Here is a 24587-nt window from a genome sequence, read left to right as displayed (position 1 = left end):
TGATGTTACAAAAATCAAATTTGTTTTTCTTGTAGGCTCACCACTGAAAGAAAAGTGGGAAGCATTTGGTCTTAGACTGAACCATGCCCATCAACAGATGAAAATGACAGAAAATTTTCTGGTGTTTGCATTTGTAGAGGTATTCAGATATTTCAATTGTGACATTGGGCTAGGAAAGTGGGGGGAGTATTTACAATTAACCAATATTATAAGGTTTGGGTGTACTGACAAGACTTTTTATGAAGCAAAACTTTACAAACAGTTGTGGTGTGGACTTGGATACATTATTTTTTCTTGAGGCTGGGAAGGCTGGAGAGAATTATTTGGTTGTGAAGAAACATTGATAGTCTGATGAAAGCTGTACTTGGTTTGACACAAGAATATAAATAATGCTCGTAGCATCAATTCTGGTGCACAGTGTTAGAAAAGCAACTTTGGGAAAACTTGAGCTGAAAATCGGGTTCAGCAGGATAAATGACTGCACTAAATTCTCCAACAGAATACACCTCTACCCCAATATAACGTGACCCGATATAACACTAATTCTGCTATCACGCGGTAAAGCAGCACTCTCGGGGGGCGGGGCTACGTGCTCCGGCGGATCAAAACAAGTTTGATATAACACGTTTTCACCCATAACACAAAGATTTTTTGGCTCCAGAGGACAGCGTTATATCTGGGTGGAGGTGTACCTAGATAATCATGTAAAAGCAGCAAAGAATCCTGTGGCACCTTATAGACTAACAGACGTTTTGGAGCATGAGCTTTCGTGGGTGAATACCCACTTCCTCAGATGCATGTAGTGGAAATTTCCAGGGGCAGGTCTATATATGCTAGCAAGCAAGCTAGAGATAACGAGGTCAGTTCAATCAGGGAGGATGAGGCCCTGTTCTAGCAGTTGAGGTGTGAAAACCAAGAGAGGAGAAACTGGTTCTGTAGTTGGTAAGCCATTCACAGTCTTTGTTCAAATTTGACACCATCAGCTCAGGATTGAACAAAGACTGTGAATGGCTTGCCAACTACAGAACCAGTTTCTCCTCTCTTGGTTTTTACACCTCAACTGCTAGAACAGGGCCTCATCCTCCCTGATTGAACTGGCCTCGTTATCTCTAGCTTGCTTGCTAGCATATATATATACCTGCCCCTGGAAATTTCCACTACATGCATCTGAAGAGGTCGGTATTCACCCACGAAAGCTCGTGCTCCAAAACGTCTGTTAGTCTATAAGGTGCCACAGGATTCTTTGCTGCTTTTACAGAGCCAGACTAACACGGCTACCCCTCTGATACTAGATAATCATAATTTTGTATTTTTAGCTTCAAGTATCTACAAAGACTTTTACAGATGGTTCAAGTGAATTGTATTAGATTTTTAATTGTTATAATTTGCCAAATTCCTGTTGATATTTTAAATGATTGTTCCTTGTAATTTTATTAACTTTATTAACAGTGTATGTTCAAAGTATATTTGAGTTGTCTAAACTCTTGACAAGTCATTTAACTGAAAAAAAAAAAATCTTTCTGAGAAACATTTCACTTGGTCTAAAGTTTTCAATTAACATTGCATAATTTTGGCTGAGAAACAAATGACCATCGTTTTCACAGAGTTGGCATCACAGTAAAACAGCAAATTGATTTGTTCCTATAGCAGTGCTGACACTTGTGCTTAGGCAGCACAGTAATGAGTACACTGAAAAATAATGCTAGTGCACAAACCAGGAAATTTAACTCTGCTAGGAATAAGTGTACAAGAGCAAATGAGGTAACTTTTTGAAAGCATGAGGATAAAGTGATCTCTAATAGTGGAGAGTGAATAAACAGTTGTCTGATTGCCCCCCCCCCCCACCTCCACTTGCATACGAACTGCTGGCCAAGAGAGAGGGAGGTACAGATTAGAAGATAGGATATAGTTCGTGTTTACAGCTTCACTAGATGTTTCATATATCCTCAATGGCAAAATAGCTAACATTGAATTGGTCCCACTCTTAGGGTACTCTGGCGCAAGCCGTGAAGAAAGGAGACTGGATTTTACTGGATGAGATTAATTTGGCTGCAGCAGAGACTTTAGAATGCTTGAGTGGCTTACTAGAAGGATCATCTGGCTCACTGGTGTTACTAGACAGAGGAGACACAGGTACTGTTTGTTTGTGCTGGTACAGGTACTGTTTACTTTGGTATCTGGCAACAGTGTATTTGCAAATTGGGGGACATACGAGACGGTTTGGATTGCAGTGACACCAGAATGCTGATAACACTCAGCTCTGTCATATTTGTTTGGTAGTGAAGCAATCCTGAAGTAATGGAGGTAAATCTGTAGGGCAATGCCCATGTGTTTTGTTACTTTGATTTGCAATGTTGGGATTCTGTTGCTTTATTGGCTAGTTCAGAATATCCACCTGGTAGATGAGGCCACAAATGCTTTTTTCCATCTGTTTTACTGGAAGGCTGAGACTGGCTGTTTAAGACAAAAAGTATGTATCATCTTGCCACAGTTACACATATTAATAGAATCATAAAATGTAGGATTGGAAGGGACATCATCAAATCCAGCCCCTGCTCTGAGGCAGGACCAAGTAAACCTAGACCATCTCTGACAGGTGTTTGTCCAACCTGTTCTTAAAAACCTCCAATGATGGGGATTCCATTACCTCCCTTAGAAGTCTATTCTAGAGCTTAAGTTCCCTTATAAGTGGAAAGCTTTTCCCAATATCTAACCTAAATCTCTCTTGCTGAGGATTAAGCCCATTACTTCTTGTCCTACTGTGGTATGCAACCTCTCTCTATCAGTTTCTGTACCAGGTGGCTGGAGAATAGCTAGTGTGATGCCATTTTTCTAGGACGATAAGCCTAACTTCAGCACCAGACAAATTTGTTGAAACTATAGTAAAGAATAGAACTTTCAGACACATAGATGAAAGTGGGGGAAGAGTCAACATAGCTTTTGTAAAGCGAATCATGCCTCACCAATCTATTAGAATTATTTGGGGGGCTCAACAAAGATGTGAACAAGGGTGATCCAGTGGATATAGTATACCTGGACTTTCAGAAAGCCTTTAACAAGGTCCCTCACCTAAGGTTCTTAAGCAAAGTAAGCAGTCGTGGGATAACAGAGAAGGTCTTCTCATGGAACAGTAACTGGTTAAAAGGCAGGAAAAAAGGGCTAGGAATAAATGGTCCATTTTCAGAACGGAGAGAGGTAAATAGTAGTATTCTTCAAGGATCTGTACTGGGACCAGTGCTGTTTGACTATTCATAAATGATCTGGAAAAAGGGGTGAACAGTGAGGTGGCAAATTTGCAGATGATACAAAACTACTCAAGATAGTTAAGTCCAAAGCAGACTGCAAAGAGTTACAAAGGGATCTCACAAAACTGGGTGACTGAGCAACAAAATGGCAGGTGAAACTCAGTGTTGATAAATGCAGAGTAATGCATTTTGGAAAACATAATCCCAACAGTATGTATAAAATGATGGGGTCTAAATTAACTGTTACTATTCAAGAAAGAGATCTTGGCGTCACTGTGCATAGTTCTCTGAAAACATCTGCTCAATGTGCAGTGGCATTCAAAAAAACTAACAGAATGTTAGGAACCATTAGGAAAGGGATAGATAATAAATCAGAAAATATCGTAATACCCCTATGTAAATCCATGATACGCCCACATCTTGAACACTGCTTGCAGATCTGGTTGCCAAAATTCTCCATAAATTTTATCATTTTTGTTGCTCTTTTCTGAACTCTTTGCAGTTTGTCCACATCTTTCCTAGTGTGGTACCTGGTTAAAGTTATTTCACCTCTGGATTAGATTACAGCTGTGTGCTGTTCTTGTGGTTTAACTTCAAGACCATGCAAACATCAACTCATGCAGAATGTTCTGTAACAACAAAGTCATCTGAAATGGCCCACTCCTCCTCCCATATAGCTTAAAATAATCACTGCAGAATTTTCCCCCCGTAAAGAGTGAAAGAAAAATGCACTGGCAGTATGACTTCACCTCTTTATGTGAGAGGGGAAGAAGTACTTACATGAAGGCCCCAATGTCTTCAGTCTGCAGAAATTGCTGTTGCTCTTGTCTGTTAGCCCCTCTTTTGAACAGGTGTCTGGAGCACCCCTGAATTGGTATTTCATGTCTCTAGAGGTGATGCAGAAGGAACTCTGTACGTTGGGCAGCCAGTATAGTGTGCTTCTGTGCTCCCTGGAGCTAAGATCAAAGTGTACTGGACTGAGACTGTGATGACCTGGCTACAGTTCCCGGCTCTGCCTCTGGCTTGCTAGGTGACCCTTCCCTAACTATTTGGACCCTGCTAGTGGAGCACTAAAAGTACTAGGTTGAAGTGCTAGTATTAGGGAACTTTCAGTGTACACATCCAGGGTCTACATGGACTAATTAATTCACAACATGCCAATGCGCTTTAGAAATCCCATCCCCCTGTAGTGCTCAATACCCTGATGTTTAGATATGCCCTAACTCACCAGACCAGGTGAATCACTAAAGGCTTTAACAGTGGCATTGTAGTTAAGAGGATACAGGATAGCAATGGCTGAGGTGGTCCAGAGGAAGGACTTAAACTGTCTTGGATTAACCAAAAAATATCTTTGGTTTACATTATAGTGTTTTGGTTTGCATTTTTGTGTTTATGAATAGGCGTGAAACATCTTTATTTTTCTTTTCAGAACCTCTGGTGCGTCACCCTGGTTTTCGTTTGTTTGCCTGTATGAATCCAGCTACGGATGTTGGAAAGAGAAATCTACCTCCAGGAATAAGAAACAGGTAAAAAAAAATGAATGGATTGTAAAATAAAGTTGCTGTCTGTTTTGGAATTTGACTAGCTTCATGAGTCAACATGAATTGTACACACCCTTGTTTGAAGCCCCAGGAGACAGACATTCTGAGAGGTGTTTGTTATAAGAGAATTAAGGAGTGTTGATTGAATAGCAGGAGGAAACTACTGTTCTGCTGATGCCGAGTCTAAAGAACTGCTCTGGTAATAGTGTAGAATATTATGGTTTAGGAGTCATTCCTTAAGTGTAAGTTGTCAGAGACTGGGAATGCTGCTGTAGCAGCATGCTCTGTGCCTCTTGGGAATAATAAAGCAAGTGCTTCAAAGTCCTCTAGAAATCATTCTTGTTAACTTAGCAGCGTTGATGGGCTGTACAAAGAGCTCTATATTTAGCCTTGTATAGTTAGAGGAAGGCTAGTTGGACATGAGAGTGGATGTGTGATACCTGGAATATTTGGGACTCAGAGGACCACTATGACTGGGGAAAAGTGGGTCTGAGAGGATTTCTTTCTCCAGTGTAACCCTCCTGAGACCACCTGTGAGTGCTATGTTCTGGGCCTGCTGTCTATCTCTCATGCAATTTCCCTGCTGATTGTCAGGAAACCTTATACAAAATTTATATCACTCTGAAAAGTGATCATGTGAAAATCTTCACTGCTTACTCAGGAGATCTATTCACTGGGTGTACTTAATCATCTGCCATCACTAGTGACAAAAATAAAGTTTTGTTGATATTCGCTTTGCAGAGCTAATAGCAATAAGAGAGAGAGATGGAGTAAATTTCTCCTTTTGCATTATAATCAAAATTATTTTAAGTTCCAGTAAATTACATTTGTCCAAAATTCTTTGAAGGCAATGGAATTTTACAAGTGTAGCAGGTCTAATTTGGCCTGCAGAACCATTGTGACCAGTGGTGATGTATGAGATCCAAAGAACCCAACTAGATTCTCAGATCCCCAGATGATTTTCCAGGACTAACACTTAGAAATGCAATTTTCATACTTGGTAAGCACAATTAATGCACAGTCAGTGAGACAAGGAACATGAAATCTCATTACTGCTATTTTTGGAGTGTCTTAGAACTCCACTTCAGTAGCTAAATTTAAAGTAGATACTTTTGCTGCTAATGTAGCTGCTTAGTTTCCTTTTTATCTTGATGAGTTGTTTTTCTCTGTTTAAATGGTTGCTCCATTAGAAATTTATTAAAAGAGGGAATATGTGAGGCAAGCTTGACAGTTCAAAAATTGGATGTGTGGTATGTTTCACTATAGTTGAGTGATTAATATAGAGAATCAGTTTTCAAAAGCCCTCTTGCTGTGCCATTACTTTAATATTCAGTAACTGCTGTCTGGAGCTCTGTACCACAAACTCCTTTTAAAAGCATGTTTCTTGTAGAGTGAGTTGAACTAATGTAAACTGTATAAAACAATACAGATATTGATACTTTGTACTTAACTAATGTAATACTTAGCTTGTAGTTACATATTATTCTCTGCTTCAGTTCAGTCTGTATTTGTATATCAAGTCAATAAATCTTTATGTTGGCAAACAAATCAATATTTGATTTGCTGCTTATGCCATATTTTGAGCATTATGTACTCTGTGAGAGATTAACTGGGCCCTAATGAAATTTCAGAGTGTCTGTTTTATCATCAGCAGGCAGATGTCTAAGTGTTTATAGCTTAATTTTTCTTGTAGGTTTACTGAACTTTATGTAGAAGAACTGCAGAATGAAGGAGACTTGCTAATTCTTATCATGGACTATCTGAAAGGCTTGAATGTGAGCAAAAACACAGTACAAGGAATCATGAAGTAAGTTATATTTACGTTTTTATGAAGCCTCAATTCAGGAAGTTGCAAATGAAAATACATAATTGCAACATACAATGTTTTACATTAGTTTCTCCCATGTGAGGTTCTTGAAGAATGACCCCCAGCGTCCTTATTCTAGGGCTACTTGTATGGTACCTTTTGTTACTGTTGCCTTCCTTTCTTCCATCCCCACCTCAAAAAGTAGTTTTTTGACATTACCAGTTAAAGAGCACTATTGCTTTCATCTTTTCCTTCATCTGGGAGGTTAGAAGGGGTGGCTACTTCAGAATATCTCTGTGCGTCAGTTGTGGGGATGGTTTGCTTGCTTGCCACGGAACCTCTTTCCTTTAGAGCAGGCATATTGCCTCCAATGTGCTAAATTTCTGCAGTTCAGTTTTTTGGGCAATCTAAAGTATCTCTGTTCAAAGGACTTTGTGAGTACCTAGTGATACATGGCATACCAGGTTATCTCCCTGAAATACAAAATATTGTCATTTAAAACATGAATAGTTCTTCCTTGACTTTTTGAGCTTCATTGCCTGCCAGAGTAGGCCCTAATTGCAACACTGCGTGATGACTTCAATTTAGACCAGAGGAAAGTGGTGAATGAAGATGCTATTTTGAATGTTCCTATACAGGGATTAAATCCCTTAGAGAGATGTTTTGATGCTAGAAAGTATTAACTCTTTGGTAGCGATGAAATACAAACAGGCCCGCCGACAAGGGTGGGGAGGAAAAGGGTCAATTGCCCAGGGGCCCAGTGATTTAAAAGGGTCTGGGCAGATGGGATATATATATATATTTTTAATAAAAATTAAGATGTAGAAAAAGAGAGAAATCCTGCTGCTCTGTACAGAGCGCCGTCCCTCATTGTGACAGTAACATTTTGCCAGAGCGCTGCCGCACCCTGCTAGTCTGGCAAAGCCTCAGCGGCAGCAGCCTGGGAACCGGGGGGCTTGCTGCCTCCTCTGGCTGCTGTGTCTGCCACACTATCTCTATGGCTACGGGGCTGAGGACAGGGAGACTTTAAAGAGGAACAAGCTCCCTCTGTGCTACCAGATTTCCTTCCCCGGGGCTGCAGCTCCTTGCCAGACACAAGCCAGGAAGTTCAGCCACCCAATCGAGCATCTCCAAGTTTGCCGAGAGGCAGCTAGCACTGGCTGACTAGCCATTATCATGAGCACAGCACGAGGGGCCACCTCCAATGCTCTGCTAGGGAATGAGGCGCAGGTTTTCTCTCTCCTTGGAGATCTCCCAGTAGATGTGGTGCACCAGGCCTGCTGTCTCTTCATTGCTCTGGGTGTTGATGTCTCACAGCACCAGCACAAGTACAGCACAAGTATTGTATTGTATTATTTATTTTAACTTTGTTAGTCATATTCAGTTACATCTTGTAGGGCTGTTTTTTTCCTTGTTTTTAGATTACACATGAATCGTGATTAGGTGTTTAATTACCCTACTTGATACTTTAGGTGGTTTCTTATTTTGTGTTTCTTTAAATGTTTTAGATATTTTATTTATGTAATTTATATATATAATTCAAAATAAATTCTACAGCTTATATTTAGACTCACAATTTGTTTAATACTGGTGCTGTAACTGGAAAAAAAAAAGTTAACTAGATCAAGCAACACCACAATTTACGCATAGTGGGTTCTAATGTGTTATCAGTAGGATAAAATGTAGTGTCACAAATCTCAGCCATTCCTTTCTAGGCGAGCCATTGACTGTTCTGCCCTGGGGCCCAGAATACAAATAAGTAACTGGTTAAACCCTTTATTTTGTAGCTTCTATTTATCTGTGAGAAGAGAGTCGGAAACAAAATTGGTGGATGGGACTGGCCATAGACCTCACTACAGCCTTCGTACACTTTGCAGGGCTTTGAGATTTGCAGCATCTAATCCATGTAAAAACATACAGCGCTCACTGTATGAGGTAATGATCTTTCTGTGTGATTTTGTTCCTAAGTGTGTGTTCAATACAAAATCTACCTGGGTAAAGGAATACAAAGAAAATCATATTTTCTAAGGGCATCAGATATCAAACAAATGCCTAAAAAATAAAGCTTAAATAATTTTCACTTCACCATAGAAAATAACTTTATTCTTGTAGGGCTTTTGCTTGGGCTTCCTGACACAGCTGGACAGAGTTTCTCACCCGATAGTTCAGAAGCTAATTTGCCAGCATATTGTCTCTGGCAACATCAAAAGCCTCCTTAAGCAGGTAAGAACTTCTGAAAGTTTTGGGATGTTTAATGTTATCAGGAAGATTGGTTTTATATGAATTTTCCCTTGTTGATCATGCTTTAGTAATTTTAAAAGTTCTCAAATACTAAAATTTTAAACTTTATACTATAGATTGTTTCTGATCAAATGTTTTTTCATTTAACTTGAACGATATGGTTAAGCATGATGATGTCTTATCTGACTTGTTCTTTCATCTGAAAACATTGAAAGGATGTGGAGAACTTGCCTATGACCGAATCTTGCCGAATTTCAGAGAATGCCCAGACCAACTTTAGTGGTGGTGACTCTAATTCTGAAGTAGAGATTGGGGAGGAACTTGCTGTTGGGTTTTTTTTGTTTTTGTTTTTGACATAAGGGGCAGTACACATTGGTATGGAAAAGGCTTGTGCTCTGATGAAGCAAAAATCTGAGCTTCATCTTGAAGAGGGAGAACCCAGGTTGATTCTTGGAGCACAGAGTGAACTTGCAGGGCTGAAACACAAAATATTGTCATTTAAAACATTAATAGTTCTTCCTTGACTTTTTGGGCTTCATTGCTTGCCAGAATAGGCCCTATTGCAACTCTGCTTGGTAACTTCAATTTAGACCTTCAGAGGAAAGTGGTGAATGAATAGGCTATTTTGAATGTTCCTATACAGAGACTAAATTCCTTAGAGAGATGTTTTGATGCTAGAAATGATTAACTCTCCAGTAACGATGAAATAAAAATAAGTAACCCCCTTAGTTCAATAAATTCCTACAAGTCATTTTTCAGAATAGCATGTCACATTAAAGCCCAGAACTGAGAGGAATTGGGGTTATGTTCACAGCTCTGCACAGATTCTTGACTTCAGACTAATTCCCTTCTCTTCCTTGGATTCAACATCTATAAAATTGGGATAATACATACCTCACGGGAGTGTTGAAGGTTTAGCTAATGTCTGTACATTGTTTTTTATGGAAGATGCTATAGTAGTGGAAAAAATAGCTGCTGCTATTAGAAAACAATATGAAACACATTTGTACAATCTGTTATTTCTATACTGTTTTTCAGCCACTGCCAGAGCCCCAAGGAGGAAGAGCTGTACAAATAGAAGGTTACTGGATTTCAGTAGGGGATAAGGAACCTGTGATAGATGAGACTTACGTGCTAACTTCTTCTGTTAAACTTAATCTGAAAGACATTGTCAGAGTTGTGTCTGCAGGGTATGTTTGTTTAAATTTTTGTGTCAGAATACAAAATTAAAAAGACAACATACAATTCTATAATTGAGGTAGCCGTATAATGAGATTGTCTACCTCTATTATATTTCTACCTCTACTATATTTCTATACTTCTGTTGCATTTCTGTCACCTACTCAACTTTAATGTTGCCCATTAAATCTTAATAGATTAAAATATGCATCAAAATTAAAAAAAAATGATGAGACACTTCTGAGAGGAATAATTCCGCTTCATGACTGATCTGCAGAAAGCCCACTGTAGGAATTGCATGCCGAGCTACAAGAATGACTTTTGACCAGTAGCTAGCAGTTGTGGGGAGCGTGTGCACGTCACTTGTTCCCAGCATTCTAAGACAGGAGCATAAGTACAATAGAACCTCAGAGTTACGAACTGACCAGTCAACCACGCACCTCATTTGGAACAAGAAGTACGCAATCAGGCAGCAGCAGAGACCAAAAAAAAAAGCAAATACGGTACAGTACTGTGTTAAACATAAACTACTAAAAAATAAAAGGAAAACATTTTTCTTCTGCATGGTAAAGTTTCAAAGCTGTATTAAGTCAATGTTCAGTTGTAAACTTTTGAAATAACCACTATAACGTTTTGTTCAGTTATGAACAGTATTTGTAACTCTGAGGTTCTATTGTAGTCCAGTTATCTGCATGCTTGAGAGGATATGAAACCAACTTTTCTTTTGTTCTTAAACAGCCTAAAAATTGTCATGTAGAGTTCCCATCTAAGCCCTTTAAAGCTTGGTATAAAAATGGTTTCATAAAAATGATTTGGACCAGCCTCTGATTTCACAAGTGATGACGGAGGCAGCATGATATAGTAGTTAGCATATGGGAATAAAGATATTTTAGATTGTGTCCTGGCTTTGACACTGACTGGCTATGTGACTTGGGTGAGTAACATAAATGAGACATTGAAAGACTAAATTATAGTCTCTTGATAATCTGTTACACAAGGCTCTGAAAATTTCAGACAGTACAGATGTGTTACTTCCTTTTCATATACATATAAGAGATTTTGCTAAGCCAACCTAAAATACTGCTTTTAAAATATTGTCTTTGCTAATCCTTGAAGGACTCATCCGGTGCTGATTCAGGGAGAGACATCAGTTGGTAAAACTAGTTTAATTCGCTGGTTAGCTGCAGCTAGTGGGAACCACTGTGTGCGGATTAACAATCATGAACATACTGACATCCAGGAGTACATTGGCTGTTATACATCAGACACTTCTGGGAAGCTGATGTTTAAGGAAGGTGAGGTTATCACTTATCACATTTATCTCTAATTCCCTTCCATTTTACATGTTACGCAGAGATGAAAAAAGCTTTTCCTTTTTTCTGGTCATGGTTGCATCAGTGCATATATGAGCTTTCATGCCATGTTAGTTCAGTTGTGCAGGTCTCTGGTTATGTTAAAGGGTTTCCTTTGTTCTTCCATCTCTTGTTCTTTGGTCCATTGCACTGACAGAGGGGAGAGCTAAAGGGTTTAGCAGCTTCAGTGCTGTTGCACATCTTGCTGTGGGTTAACTTATTTTATTCTGAAGTAAAACTGGCTGCAAAGATTACTTGCATTTGAAGGTTTTTTTGTACGTTTTCATGCAGATTACCTTAAAGGTTTAATCAGAACCTTTTGTATTCCATCACAGGTGTCCTTATTGATGCTATGAGAAAGGGCTACTGGATTATCCTCGATGAACTGAATTTGGCTCCTACGGATGTTCTGGAGGCACTCAACAGACTGCTAGATGATAACAGAGAGCTGTTCATAACAGAGACACAAGAAGTTGTCAGGGCACACCCTCGATTTATGCTGTTTGCTACACAGAATCCACCAGGACTCTATGGGGGCAGGAAGGTTTGTCGATCTCTCCTCTTGCTTTCGGTTATTATTACATTAGGAAGAAAGCTTCACCATACTATTCTTTTAGGGATGCAGGGAGCTGTGGCACAGAAACTTTCTCACATATCAGAGAACAATATGAAAGTGTCAGGAGTAGCGGAAGGGAAGATGGCCTTGTAACCAAGGCACTGGACTGCTTGACTGTCTGAGATTGGGGAAGTCACTCAGGCTATATCTACACTGCATCTGGGGGTGTGATTCCCGGCACCCATAGACAGACGCGCACTAGCTCAACTTGAACGAGCATGCAGCATGGGCAGTGGCTTGGGATAGCCACCTGAATCCAAGCCCTCCTGACCCCCCTGGGTCCAAGCTGGGGCAGCTAGCTCAAGATGAGCTGGTGAGTCTGCCTGCCTGCACTGGGAATCACACCTTCCAGCTGCAGTGTAGACATATTCTTAATCTCTCAATGCCTACATTGCCATCTGTAAAATATTGTGAAGATACATTAATGTTTACAAGGTGCTCAAATACTAGGGCTATGAATGCCATAGGAAAGCCTGCGTGTAAATAAAACAGATACGTTTGAGAACCACTGCTCTAGAATACGTATTTGATCGCGGCCCCCCTTCTCTGTGTCTGCAGTAGTAAGCCCCCCACCTCCCCTGGGTGCCCAGCCAGCAGCCACTGCTTTCTGGCCACCCAGATCTGAATGTGCGCAGTAAGTGTTTTTTTTCCTCTAAAGTTTCTCCCGCCCTTCCTCCCTCAGTTTGAGAACTCCTGTTCTAGAAAGAGATCTAGCCTGCCAGCCTAGGTTGAAGGAACTTTTCTGAGTTTTGAAGTTGTTTCCTCAACAAGAATATATAGTAGTTCCAATAGTTTTTAATTTAAAAATAATCTGGCATGTCTGTTGCAGGAACCAAATGCTGATATGATCTACACCTAAAAATTCTGTGTGCCTTGACTAACTAGCGCATCACACTTGTGGATGAATATGAGAAAACTGGCTTCCTTTCTCTTCCTTGTAAATATAGCTTAAGAACTATTGCATTTCATGAACAGCACACACGTGCACTTTTTCTAAAGTTCAGTATTGGGTACAACTGGCTGAGAGATGCCAGAGAAGAATTTGGCAGAGTGGGTAGGCAAATAATATAATTCTTCTGCTATTTGGTGGCCTTTACAAGAAAAGTGAAGTTGGAGAGCAGTGTTCAGTTTCAGCCTTTATTCAGACTTGCCAGTCAGAGAACACACCAAGAATTTTTAAGAAGTCAGTAGCGTCTCTGGTGAATGCTAAAGCTCCAGTTCAGCAAAGATATTAAACACACTTTTAAGCACTTTGTTGAATCGGAGCCTAAGTAATTACATGTAATTTGGCCTGTCTGGTTATTTGGTTGTCCCAGACTGCTGGAGAATAGATCCTTTGCATCTTTAATGTCCATTTTGGAAGTTTAAGCACAATCCCAGTTATTCCTTCTCCCACTGGATTTTAACCACTAACCCATCAGGGTAGCTCAGCTTCCTTTGGCTGTACATGCAGGATGTAGTTTACAAGGATTAAAGGGGTAAAGCAAAGTTCAGAAATACCATTCCCAAACGTACATTTTAGGTGTTGTCCAGAGCCTTCAGGAACCGTTTTGTGGAGCTGCATTTTGATGAACTGCCAAGTGCTGAGCTAGAAACAATCCTTCACAAGCGATGCAGTCTGCCACCTTCTTACTGCAGTAAACTCATCAAAGTCATGCTGAATCTGCAGGTATTGATGTCTTTTTTTCCCCTTTTTAATATAGAAGTAAAACTAAGGTCTTTTAAAAAAATATTCTATGACTTAACAATGGAGAAATTAATTTAAAATATCCAAGTTTGCTGGCTTAAGTGAACTCTTTCAGTTTGAGTTTTTGTTTAAGAGCAAAAACAAGTCCAGTGGCTACCAGTGCCTCATTTGGGGATTTTTGTTTAAATACTTTAAAAATATTATGCTCCCTCATTTTTCTAGATCTTAGATGCTTAAACAGATTGTTGTGAACAGCCATTTAGCGCTGGCTACTTACCAAAATATATTTCTTCTTTAAAAACAAATGCAATAATAAAAACTGGAGGTACCTCTTTCTTCCTTATGTCTAGACTTGCATGTGCTTAGACCTTTTTACTGTATTGGAATAAAGTGAAAATTGTATTCCAGTTATTAAATGAGAGGAAATGTGAAACTGGGATTAGGAATTTATTAGGTTTTCATTTCACTGAAGTTTGTTTGAATGAGGAATACATATTAAATTTTAACCATCCTCTTTGCTCACTTGGTAGTCTTATCGCAGAGGTTCAACAGTGTTTGCTGGGAAGCATGGTTTCATTACTCTTCGAGATCTGTTTCGTTGGGCTGAAAGATACAGATTGGCAGAACAGACAGAAAAGGATTATGACTGGCTTCAGCATTTAGCAAACGATGGTGGGTCTTTGTGCTTGTTCTTCATGATACTTCATTTTTTAAAAGAACTAATGTAAACATTTTTCCAACCCCACTTTTCAAATACAAACCTTTGTCCCTCGTTACTGAGCAGTAATATTCTGTGATGGAGTACACCCCTGTATTCACACGCTAAACGCTATTATAATAATCTCTGTACAAAGTATACCTTAGAAGATGTCATTTGAAAACTCATGATTTGCTGGTCAGTATTGTCCTGGCAAAATATGTGTGGAAACATTGTATGTGTCATTATAAGATTCCGTCCAAACCCCACAGCCCTGCCCAGGCAGAAGTCAGGTCTGTCCTTAACAAAGGAAAGAATGTGCGCTTGACTTAATTTGCATTTAAGCAGTAAACAGAATCATCACTTACTGAGAGAAAACAAAGGAAGTTCGGATAGGAGGACGTATAATCTTGGCGTGATGGCAAAACTTGGACAAATCCCAGAGTCGCCAATCTTTTCCTCCATTCAGGGAGCCCTCAGCTGTAACAAATTATGTCCTGCGTAAGAGCAGCTGTACTGGGTCAGACCAAAGGTCCATCTAGCCCAGTATCCTGTCTTCTGACAGTGGCCGGTGCCAACTGCCCCAGAGGGAATGAACAGAACAGGCAATCATCAAGTGATGATCCATCCCTGTCACTCATTCCAGCTTCTGGCAAACAGAGGCTAGGGACACCATCCCTGCCCATCCTGGCTGATAGCCATTGATGGACCTATCCTTCATGCATACAAGGCAACAGACTTCATTGAAAAGTATCTACCACTTTTGAAAGGCTTTCTGAGGTTCATAATATTCCTGAGGACAAAAAAGTACCCACACTGATTGCACAGCTGTAAATGTATTTAATAGTCTGAATTTAAAAAAGCTGCTTTTCAAAGTTTTCAAATTATTCTTGGAGTGTATAGGTGCAAATTTAGAAATCTCAAGAAAAGTGATAGTATGAGTCATAGCGAATATGTGTGACCTAATGAGAAAACGGGAAAAGGGGAAGGGAGATAAGGATTTTAGCCATTGTTTGATCTCTTTGGTCAAGAACATTTCCTCAGTATATGCACTGATGAGATTTGGAATAGTTTATGGGATAAATCTTTAAAATCTGTAAGAAATGGCCACCCTGGCTAATTCCTTTGTGCAAACCCTGATGTCCAGTGAGTACAGGCTAGAGGAGGGATGCAAACCCAGTGTAAACGGTGATCCCGTTTTACCCCTTGGAAAAAAGGAGAGTGTTTGGGAGCCCAGGCAGTCTGCTCCCCGCTCCCAAATCGTTCCCCTCCTGGAAACTCCCATCACAAATCTCCTGAGCAGGAGGAGAGTCCAGGAAGATGTTTCTAGTGTAACTCCACTGAGCACCTGAGAAATCAGTGCCCCAAGATAAAAGAAACTAAGCCCTATCCAATCTATTTTAAGCTCACCTGATGAGTTTTGTGAGGACTGACCCTGAGGGGGTTGATGTGGAATTTATTAAGGTTGCCAGAGTAAATAACAAGGAGTACCTGGCTGGTTGGAGGAGGGGGGAGGGAAAGACACTGGAGCCCAAATATCTCTGGTCAAGGGACGCATGGTCCAAAAAACTGAAATGTTACCTAGTGGAAAAGTGGAGCTTCTAGCAGTGGGAGGACATATAATTCCTGTACCTTTAGCCAAGATGCATATGGAATAGAAAGGTTTAGAAAGTGTCTTTACAATAGTGGTGCTGGGTAGGATCTTGAAATACTTGTTGGGAATGCAATTTTGTGTATGGTTAAGGCTATTAATTTGGTAACAGAATGATGTCAAAGGGAATATTGTGCTGGATCCTAGAGGGAAGTGGTAATGTCCCTGTCATAAACAGATAGCTAAGGGTTAATGTTCTTTTACCTGTAAAGGGTTAACAAAGGGAACCAAACACCTGACCAGAGGACCAATCAGGAAACAAGACTTTTTCAAATCTGGGTGGAGGGAAGTTTTAGGTGTGAGTTCTTTGTTCTTTGTCTTGGTTCGGTGACCCTCTCGGCTCTGAGAGTGATCTTTCTATCTCCAGGCTTTCTAATCTTCTGTTTCCAATTTGTAAGTACAAGGATAGTAAGACAATAGATTTATATTGTTTTTTTGTATTTACATGCGTGTAGTTGCTGGAATGTGTTAAATTGTATTCTTTTTGATAAGGCTGTTTATTCATTTTTTCTGTTAAGCAATTGACCCTGTATATTGTCACCTTGATACAGAGACCATTTTATGTCTTTTTCTTCCTTTTTATATAAAGCTTTCTTTTTAAGACCTGTTTAAGTATTTTTCGCTGGTTAAGGCTAAGAAACGAAGGGAGGGGGAAAATCTCTTTGTGTTAGATTTACTAAGCCTGACTTTGCATACCCTCTGGGTGAGGGGGGAGAGAGATTAGATCTCTCGGTACTTGTGTTTCAAGGACTTGAAGCAGGTAATCTCCCAGAGTACCCAGGGCGGGGAAATCTGGGAGGAGGTAAAGAGGGTGGAATCCCTTTGTTTAGATTCACAGAGCTTGAATCTGTATATCTCTCCAGGAACCCAGGGAGGGAACACCTGGAGGGGAAGAGGGAGAAGGGAAGTGGGTTATTTCCCTTTGTGGTGAGACTCAGGGCATCTGAGTCTTGGGGGTTCCCCAGGGAAGGTTTTGGGGAGACCAGAGTGAGCCATACACTGGAATTTTTCTGGCTGGTGGCAGCGATATCAGATCCAAGCTGGTAATTAAGTTTGGAGGTTTCATGCTAGCTTCTCATGTTCTGAACTGTAAGGTTCAGATCTGAGTAGGACAGATATGACAGTCCCAGAAACTGCTGGGAGGGGAGGTCTCTCTAACTTACTGGTTTTCAAACTTTCTGTATTGGTGACCCCTTTCACACTGCAGCCTCTGAGTGTGACCCTTGTTATAAATTAAAAACTGGGAGGAGGAGTTTTACAGCTCGCGACCCCCGAGGGGTCATGACCCCCAGATTGAGAACCCCTGCTCTAACTCTTCTGCAGCAGAAGGAAACTGTTTCCAGGTGTGGGAGTGGCTGAGGCTGGCTCCTGCATGGCAGAGAAAAGCAGCATGCCCTCGGGGCCAGCTGGGGAGGAGATAATTCCTGTGACTGAAGAAATGGTCCCAGATATCAGTTGCCAGCATTTTGCAGTTGAATAAGGGATAGATCCCACTCTAGAGAATGTCAGATGTGTCCAAGAGGAGCCCCAGGAAATGAAAATGAGGAGATTGTAGAGGGAGGCTCTTATGGGGAAAAACCAAAGCCCTGGACAACCCTATAAGCAGTTGGTTGAGCCCACATAGCACCATGCTATGTGCTAGCACATGATTGTCCTTTTGCTGGTCACTTGGGGGCACAGAGAACCCTATAATAGGTTAAAGAAAAATGTATATGGGCCAGGAATACAGAATGATGTGAGGAATTATTGCAGGTCTTGTGAATTAAGTCAAAAGTACCCCAGAAAGTTCCCCTGTGCTCCTTGCTTGTAATACAAGAGGCATTTCTGAGGGTAACAATGGACATCGTGGGTCCTACCCGAAGCGGAAAGAAATGTGTCTTGGTGGTAGTGGATTAGCTGTGACTAAGGATTGAGGCAAAATCTGTGGCAAGAGCCATTTTCACTATCTTTGGCAGACTGTGTTTCCCTAAAGAGATTTTTATCTGACCGTGCGTCAAATTTTATGTCTCGGCTCTTCAGTGAGCTATGGAAGTTGTGGAGTAACACAACTAAAGGCTACCTCATATCACCCAGAAACAAATGGTTTGGTGGAAAGATTCAGTGGGACCCTAAAATCTATGTTGGGAGTGACTTACACGCTGGAGGCTGTTTGTGAGTAGTCCAGGCCGGAGGCAACAGCAGCGAGGAATTATAAAGGGCATCCCAAGTTACAGGGCAGGGGTCACAGATACTCATTGGTCTGGATTGTACCCCTGGTATGTCACACATTCCACTTGAAAAATCAAAGAAAACACTCTGATTTATCTTGTCTTATTTACAGGTTTCATGCTTCTGGCAGGCAGAGTCAGGAAACAAGAGGAGGTTGATGTTATTCAAAGTGTCCTTGAAAAGCATTTTAAGAAGAAATTGTATCCCCACTCTCTCTTCTCAGAGGAAAGTGTTAGAAAGTTATTGGGTGAGTTTGCAAAAAGGACTAAATCAAAAGCTTGATGCTTGTGATTAAAGCTAATCAACTTGTTCTTTGTTGGACAGTTAAATCATCCACACAGATGTCGGTGATGGATGGTGAGTTTAGTCATGTTGTCTGGACTCAAGGGATGAGGAGGCTTGCAGTTCTGGTAGGACGAGCCCTGGAGTTTGGCGAACCAGTTCTGCTGGTGGGAGACACTGGGTAACTTGTTTTTCTATTACAGTAATGAATTGTTCTGTTTGGCCCTGTTCAGCAAGGTCCTTAACTGCATACCTACATTGAAACACGAGCGACTTCAGTGAAGTCTACTTATGCTTAAAGAAGGGCCTTGCGTTAATGCCTTGCTGTTTGATGGCCTTTGTGAATCTAAAACTTTTCTCAAATGTCAAGTCAGGTTTGTAGCTGTTGTAATACAGAGTTCACTTTTTAGAGTGCTGTGTTGGAGTACACCTGTCTTAGCAAAAGACATTAAAACTATCTCTTGTGGTTTTGCTTTATTTTATCTAATTTATACAACAGTGTTATATAAACCTGTTAGAGATGTATTGAAACTGAACTGGAGAGGAGTGGGGCTGAATTTCGTTCATGAACTGTCTGTTAGAATCCCAGTATAAGAATTACATACCTTTGTTGTGAAACCTGGAAAAGTTAGTAATAAATTTGGTGGAGAGTGGTGAATACATTTACATATGTTCCAGGATCTGACTGTATAAGGCCCAGCCCATCCTCTTTATTTTGTTCCTGACTGCAAAAAAGAGAATGTGGGAGCAGATCTCTCATGCTGCTTATAAATTTAGTATTAAGTAGTTCTGTTGGGCTTTGTCTACACTGACATGTCATGGACACAACTTTGGTTATTTGGGGTGTTAAAAAAACACACCCCTGAACGACAAAGATTTTACCAATAAAAAGCGCTGGCATGAACAATGCTTTGTCAGTAGGAGTGCTCTCTTGCCAACAACGCTGCTGCTGCTTGTGGGGAGTGGAAATGTTTTGTCGCTAAAAGCCTTGTAGTGTAGTCATAGCCTTAGAGAGTAAAAAGAAGCTGAAGCTGAGAAAGAAGAAACACAGTTTATTAGATGCTAAAAGGGAATTTGGATGCTACTTGGAAAAGAATAAATCTTATGTAAGTCTTTCAGTTTAACAGTCAAGACCTTTCATTTCATAGTCTTTCAAAATGGATGATCACTTCAAGCCTGTAAGGAGAACTTGTTCTACAGCAGGAATGGATACATTGGCTGCTGGTCAAAGGTTTATTGTCTTGGTATTTAAGCTGCCAGTTGAAGTTCAGTTACTTCATTCATAAAATGTTAATCTGTTAATGGGGCTAGGTGTAGTCTTCTGTGTGGGTGGGCAGTGTTGCTTCAATCTTGGCATTCTCCTCAGTCCTCCTCCTGGTTTATATTTAGGGTATGGCTACACTTGCAGCTGTACAGCGCTGGGAGTTAAACTTGTCTTCATACAGCTGAGTAGGGAAAGCGCTGCAGTCTGGCCACACTGACAGCTGTCAGCGCACTGTCGTGGCCACATTGGCAGTATCTGCAGCGGCATTGGGAGCGGTGCATTATGGGCAGCTATCCCAGCGTTCAAGTGGCTGCAACGTGCTTTTCAAAAGAGGGGAGTGTGGTGGAATGTGACGGAGCGTGAGGGAGAGGGAGAGTGGATTTTTGCAGCCGACACTCTGTCAGCAGCTGCCTTGGAAGTTCCTACCCCCTCCCCACCCCTCTCTCACTCCCTGAAAGCAAAAAATGGCTGTTTTCTTCCTCACAGACCAGATAAGCAGCCTCCCCGAAACGGAACCCGCCATGCTGCTTCTCTCCTCAAGTCCCCTCCCTTCCTCTCTCCTCAAGCAAACACTAGTTATGGGCATTCCAAAGGGAGCTCCCTGCCGCTGCTCATTCACAGCAAACGGTAGCTGTGTTTGGTTTTTTTGATAAGCAGTTTCAGGAGCCCCGAGTTCACAACAAAATAAAGAGAGGCATCACAACAAAACAAAGAGTTATCTTTACTTAAAAGGATTATGGGAAGCTTCTGGAGGTCAGTTACAACATACTAAGATTATTCTCTGTTTACACTGACACCCCAGCGCTGCAGCAGCACTATACTCTTTAGTCTCCTGCAGTGGAACTCTGTAGAGACAATTCATGAAAGGACAAAGAGAAGTCAAAATCTGTCAGTCTCCACTTACTGAATACTGCCTCTGAATGTATTTGGCCAGTACGATCTAGATTGCATCACCACTAGGGTGACCAGATAGCAACTGTGAAAAAACAGGACAGAGGATGGGGGGTTAATTGGTGCCTACATAAGAGAGAGTCCCCAAAAATGGGACTGTCCCTGTAAAAACAGGACATTTGGTCACCCTAATCTTCACCTCCTTCCTAGGAGTCCTTTCTGGGACAACTGGATGTGGGATGGAATTATGGCTTGACAAAGCATTGTATAGCCGTAGTCCTGATCCAAACACATAGGCTATATCTACACTTGAAGAGTTTTTGTGCTGTCAGTTTCAATGGTGATAGTGAACCAGTGAAAGAAAAGCGCTGGTTTGTGTACTTACTTCCACAGGCATCAGAGAATGTTTACATTTGCAGCACTTCCAGCACCATGAGAGCAGCGCACAGAGGGCAGCTATCCACGGTGCAACTCTCTCCATTTGATGATAGGTCATGTCGGAAGGGCGGGAGGGCATCACGAGGCATCCTGGGTCCCTGCATAGCCTCCTCTCCCCAACACTGATCAGCTCCAGTAGCTCAGCATTGCTCCAGGCAGGGGATCATTTGCTCCGTGGAGCAGCCATTGTCACCTGCCCGGATGATAAGTGAGCACTTGCCAAGAAAACAGGAAGGGGAGTTTCAAAGTTCCCAAGGCTTTACAGGGGCAGGGGTGGATGTCTGTTTACCTGGCGTCAGAGCAGCAGAGCTGCTGGCCAGAGTGGTCACCTAGGCACTGTGGGGTATCCTGTGGAGTCTAAAAGCTCTGTAAACAGGAAGAACGTGTCTTCACTTGCACATAAGCGCAAAAGCATCACTGGTAAGAGCTGTAAGCCTCTTGTGGAGGTGGTTTTCTTTTTGCAGTGAAACTTCTGAATATCACTGCAAAAAGTCATTGGCAAGTGTAGATTTTCCCATGGGTTTTGTGGAAAAAAGGGACTTTTTCCGCTTTAAATGGCAAGTGTAGACATGCCCTTAGTTGCATCAGTTTAACTATGATGTTAAACCAGTGAAACATCTGTGTGGATAGATGCAAACTACACTGATATAAGCTTGCTCCAAACTCAGATAGGTGTATCAATGCACAGATGTTGCACCAGTTTAGCAAAAGGTGTGATGTTAACTAAATTAGTTAAACCCATGCAGTTTTGTGCGGGCAAGCTTTTAGGGGCTTATCTCTGGAACATTCAGATCTCTAGAGTTGTGAATCAAGACATGCAACTTTTACTAATGATTTTGCGACTTGTAAGCATATCTCATGACTCCTATAGTATTGATCTTCAGAAGGCAATAAGTTTGGAGAATTTAATTTACTGATAAGTATTTTTTTTAATATTGAATGAGAAGCTAACATTTTTCTCCTTGGCGCTTCTGATATTTTATGGTACCTTAATCTTTGATGCATTATGCATCATTCAGAGGGAGGTTTGAGGATGTGAAATTTGTTATCTTTCTAAAGTCCAAGTGAAATCTGAGGTGGTAAGTCCCTCATCCATGTTTTAATGAATAATGGTGGCAATTCAGCAATGGTTTGCATGCCAGAAGTGGGTGCAATTCATTTAACTTTTGTAAGATGGGTCAGCATTCAGAGAAGGGAATACATGGGAGTAAGAGGAACAGCATGTTGGGGCCATTGCCCTGCAGGGTTTTGAGGAAATCCAACTGGAACTGCTTTGTTGCTGAAGTGGGCCATTAAGTGGTTGTGGACCCCTTCTGGTTTTGTTCTAAGTTTACTTCCTTGGTTTTCTTTGTTCATGTTATAGGTGTGGCAAAACTACTATTTGTCAGATATTTGCAGCCTTGGCAAATCAGAAATTGCATTCTGTGAACTGCCACTTGCATATGGAGACATCAGACTTCCTGGGAGGATTACGGCCAGTCAGACAGAGATCAAAGGACAAGGTATGTCTCATGACAATGGGTGACTGATATCACTGAGCTTTAGTGTGGTGAAGAGAGCAGAGAGTGACACATCCCTGATGAGTCTTCTTTTTCTTCCCCATTACCTAGGAGGAATTTGACAGTTCTAGGCTGTTTGAATGGCACGATGGACCCCTTGTTTTAGCAATGAAGGAGGGCGCCTTTTTTCTCCTGGATGAGATTTCATTAGCTGATGATTCTGTTTTGGAAAGACTTAATAGGTATGCATTCTAAAAGTGTGTAATGTTAAGCAGCCATCCACAAGGCTACACTTATCGCAAAAATGAGTTAGATAATCTAGTTTCTAATTGTTAATCTTAGCCAGTATCCCTTTTTCTTAGTTGCTCAATTCCTGTTCAAACAAAAAAGATCCAAAGTAACTCAGTGACGCATTCACTGTTAAGCTGCTGTGCCAGATCACTTAGTTTGTGAATTGATGTGTCTCCAGCAGAAAGATGCTGACTACATCCATATTAGTCCTGTATTTTTAGACAATTGCTTGCTATTGGAGAGGCTGCTGGCGAACGAGAAGGGATGGTAAGGTAGGCCCATGAAAAGTACAGGATGAAACTATACTCCCATCTAAATCACTATTGAGGTGCTAAACTTATTAGAAGAACTTAGAAGTATCCTGATCCCAAAGCAAAGGAGTGCAGATTTGTTCAAGATTATTGACAATGTTTTGTGTACTTGGGTTGTTTATATCCTTAGCTGTGTGCCAAGTGTTACAATGAGGTTTGTTCTATGTCAGTGGTTCTCAACCAGGAGTCCGGAGGCTGCGCGCAGGTTTCAGGACATCCGCCACAATAAACCAGAGAGCAGGGCTGGCGTTAGAGTCACGGGGGCCCAGGGAAGAAATCCGAACTCTGAGCCCCACTGCCTGGGACTGAAGCTGAAGCCTGAACTCTGCTGCATGGAGATGAATCCAACTTAGCTTTGCGGAGCCCCTGCGGCGTGGGGCTGCTTACTATCCCCTGACGCTGGCCCTGGCTTTTAATTTACTAATTTTTTATGCAGGAAAAAACTTTTTTTTATAGCATAGATGAGCCATGGAGTTTTTATAGCATGTTTGAGGGGAATGGACTCAGAAAGAAAAAGGTTGAGAACCCCGTTCTTTGGCACTGCTCCAGACTGAAGACCACCTTCATGCGCTTAACCTCTGCTCAAAATGTTATAGTCACCTTTCTTTGCTTATACTGACAGGACAAGAGAGTAACAGCTGGTTAATTTCCCCAGATAAAGCAGTTAAAACACAATTCTTCTTAAAGAATAACATGTAGTGACAGTTAACACTATAGAGCGAAAACTAAATAAATTTACACAATTAAGATAGAATCTACAATGAGACCTAGAGCAAGCCCTATAATCTTTCCTTATATAGAAAGATAGATGAAAGCCATATTTCCTGCCAGTTCCTGTAAAAAAACATTTCTCAGTCTGTCATTACGTTCGTGGGAAGTAACATGCCTTGTCCGAGAATAGGAAAGGTGCCTAGTAGCAAATTGGTGTCTTTCAATACCTTCCCAATTTTTTTTATGTAAAGGTCTTACTACTGACACTGTATGCTACTGTTAGATTACAGCACCCCTCATTTTAAAGTCTGCCTTTCTTTTCTGTTACCAAATATATTGAGATGACCAGCAATTACTTTCATTGTTTCTCTATTTCAGGTAGGTTTTTCATAGCTCATGTGCACCTTTGCAAACTAATGTTTTTCAGTTAATTTTATTGTTTTATTAGTGATTCTAGGCAACATCTTCCTGAACACTTCTGCTAACATGCTCAGTAATGGGTCACACTTTTAGCTCAGTCACACAGTTCACTAGTGAGAATATATTATGGGGCAGGGCTATGCAACTAAAAATATTAAATAGATATTTTAAGTTGCACTGATAATGAATTCGTTGTAACTTGTAGTTTTGTATTACATAAACTTAAAAACTAATTCAGTGTGCTCTTCATTAGGCT

The 24587-nt window shown here is 40.9% G+C and overlaps 1 protein-coding gene across 1 annotated transcript in view; it reads left to right on the top strand.

The window, feature by feature from the left end:
• Positions 1 to 24587, top strand: part of MDN1 (midasin AAA ATPase 1) — a 173557-nt gene that overhangs the window by 45646 nt on the left and 103324 nt on the right. The window contains 15 exon segments of the mRNA XM_030558327.1: positions 36 to 139; positions 1989 to 2133; positions 4675 to 4771; positions 6480 to 6593; positions 8381 to 8528; positions 8706 to 8816; positions 9873 to 10024; positions 11130 to 11308; positions 11701 to 11909; positions 13504 to 13650; positions 14199 to 14340; positions 18337 to 18471; positions 18549 to 18687; positions 22463 to 22601; positions 22710 to 22840. Coding sequence (XP_030414187.1) covers positions 36 to 139; positions 1989 to 2133; positions 4675 to 4771; positions 6480 to 6593; positions 8381 to 8528; positions 8706 to 8816; positions 9873 to 10024; positions 11130 to 11308; positions 11701 to 11909; positions 13504 to 13650; positions 14199 to 14340; positions 18337 to 18471; positions 18549 to 18687; positions 22463 to 22601; positions 22710 to 22840 — 2092 coding nt within the window.

The sequence above is a fragment of the Gopherus evgoodei genome, chromosome 3 (genome assembly GCF_007399415.2).
Source record: "Gopherus evgoodei ecotype Sinaloan lineage chromosome 3, rGopEvg1_v1.p, whole genome shotgun sequence".
Lineage (NCBI taxonomy): Eukaryota > Metazoa > Chordata > Testudines > Testudinidae > Gopherus > Gopherus evgoodei.
Note: the sequence above shows the minus strand (reverse complement) of the source record. Positions and strands in the feature narration are given on the sequence as shown.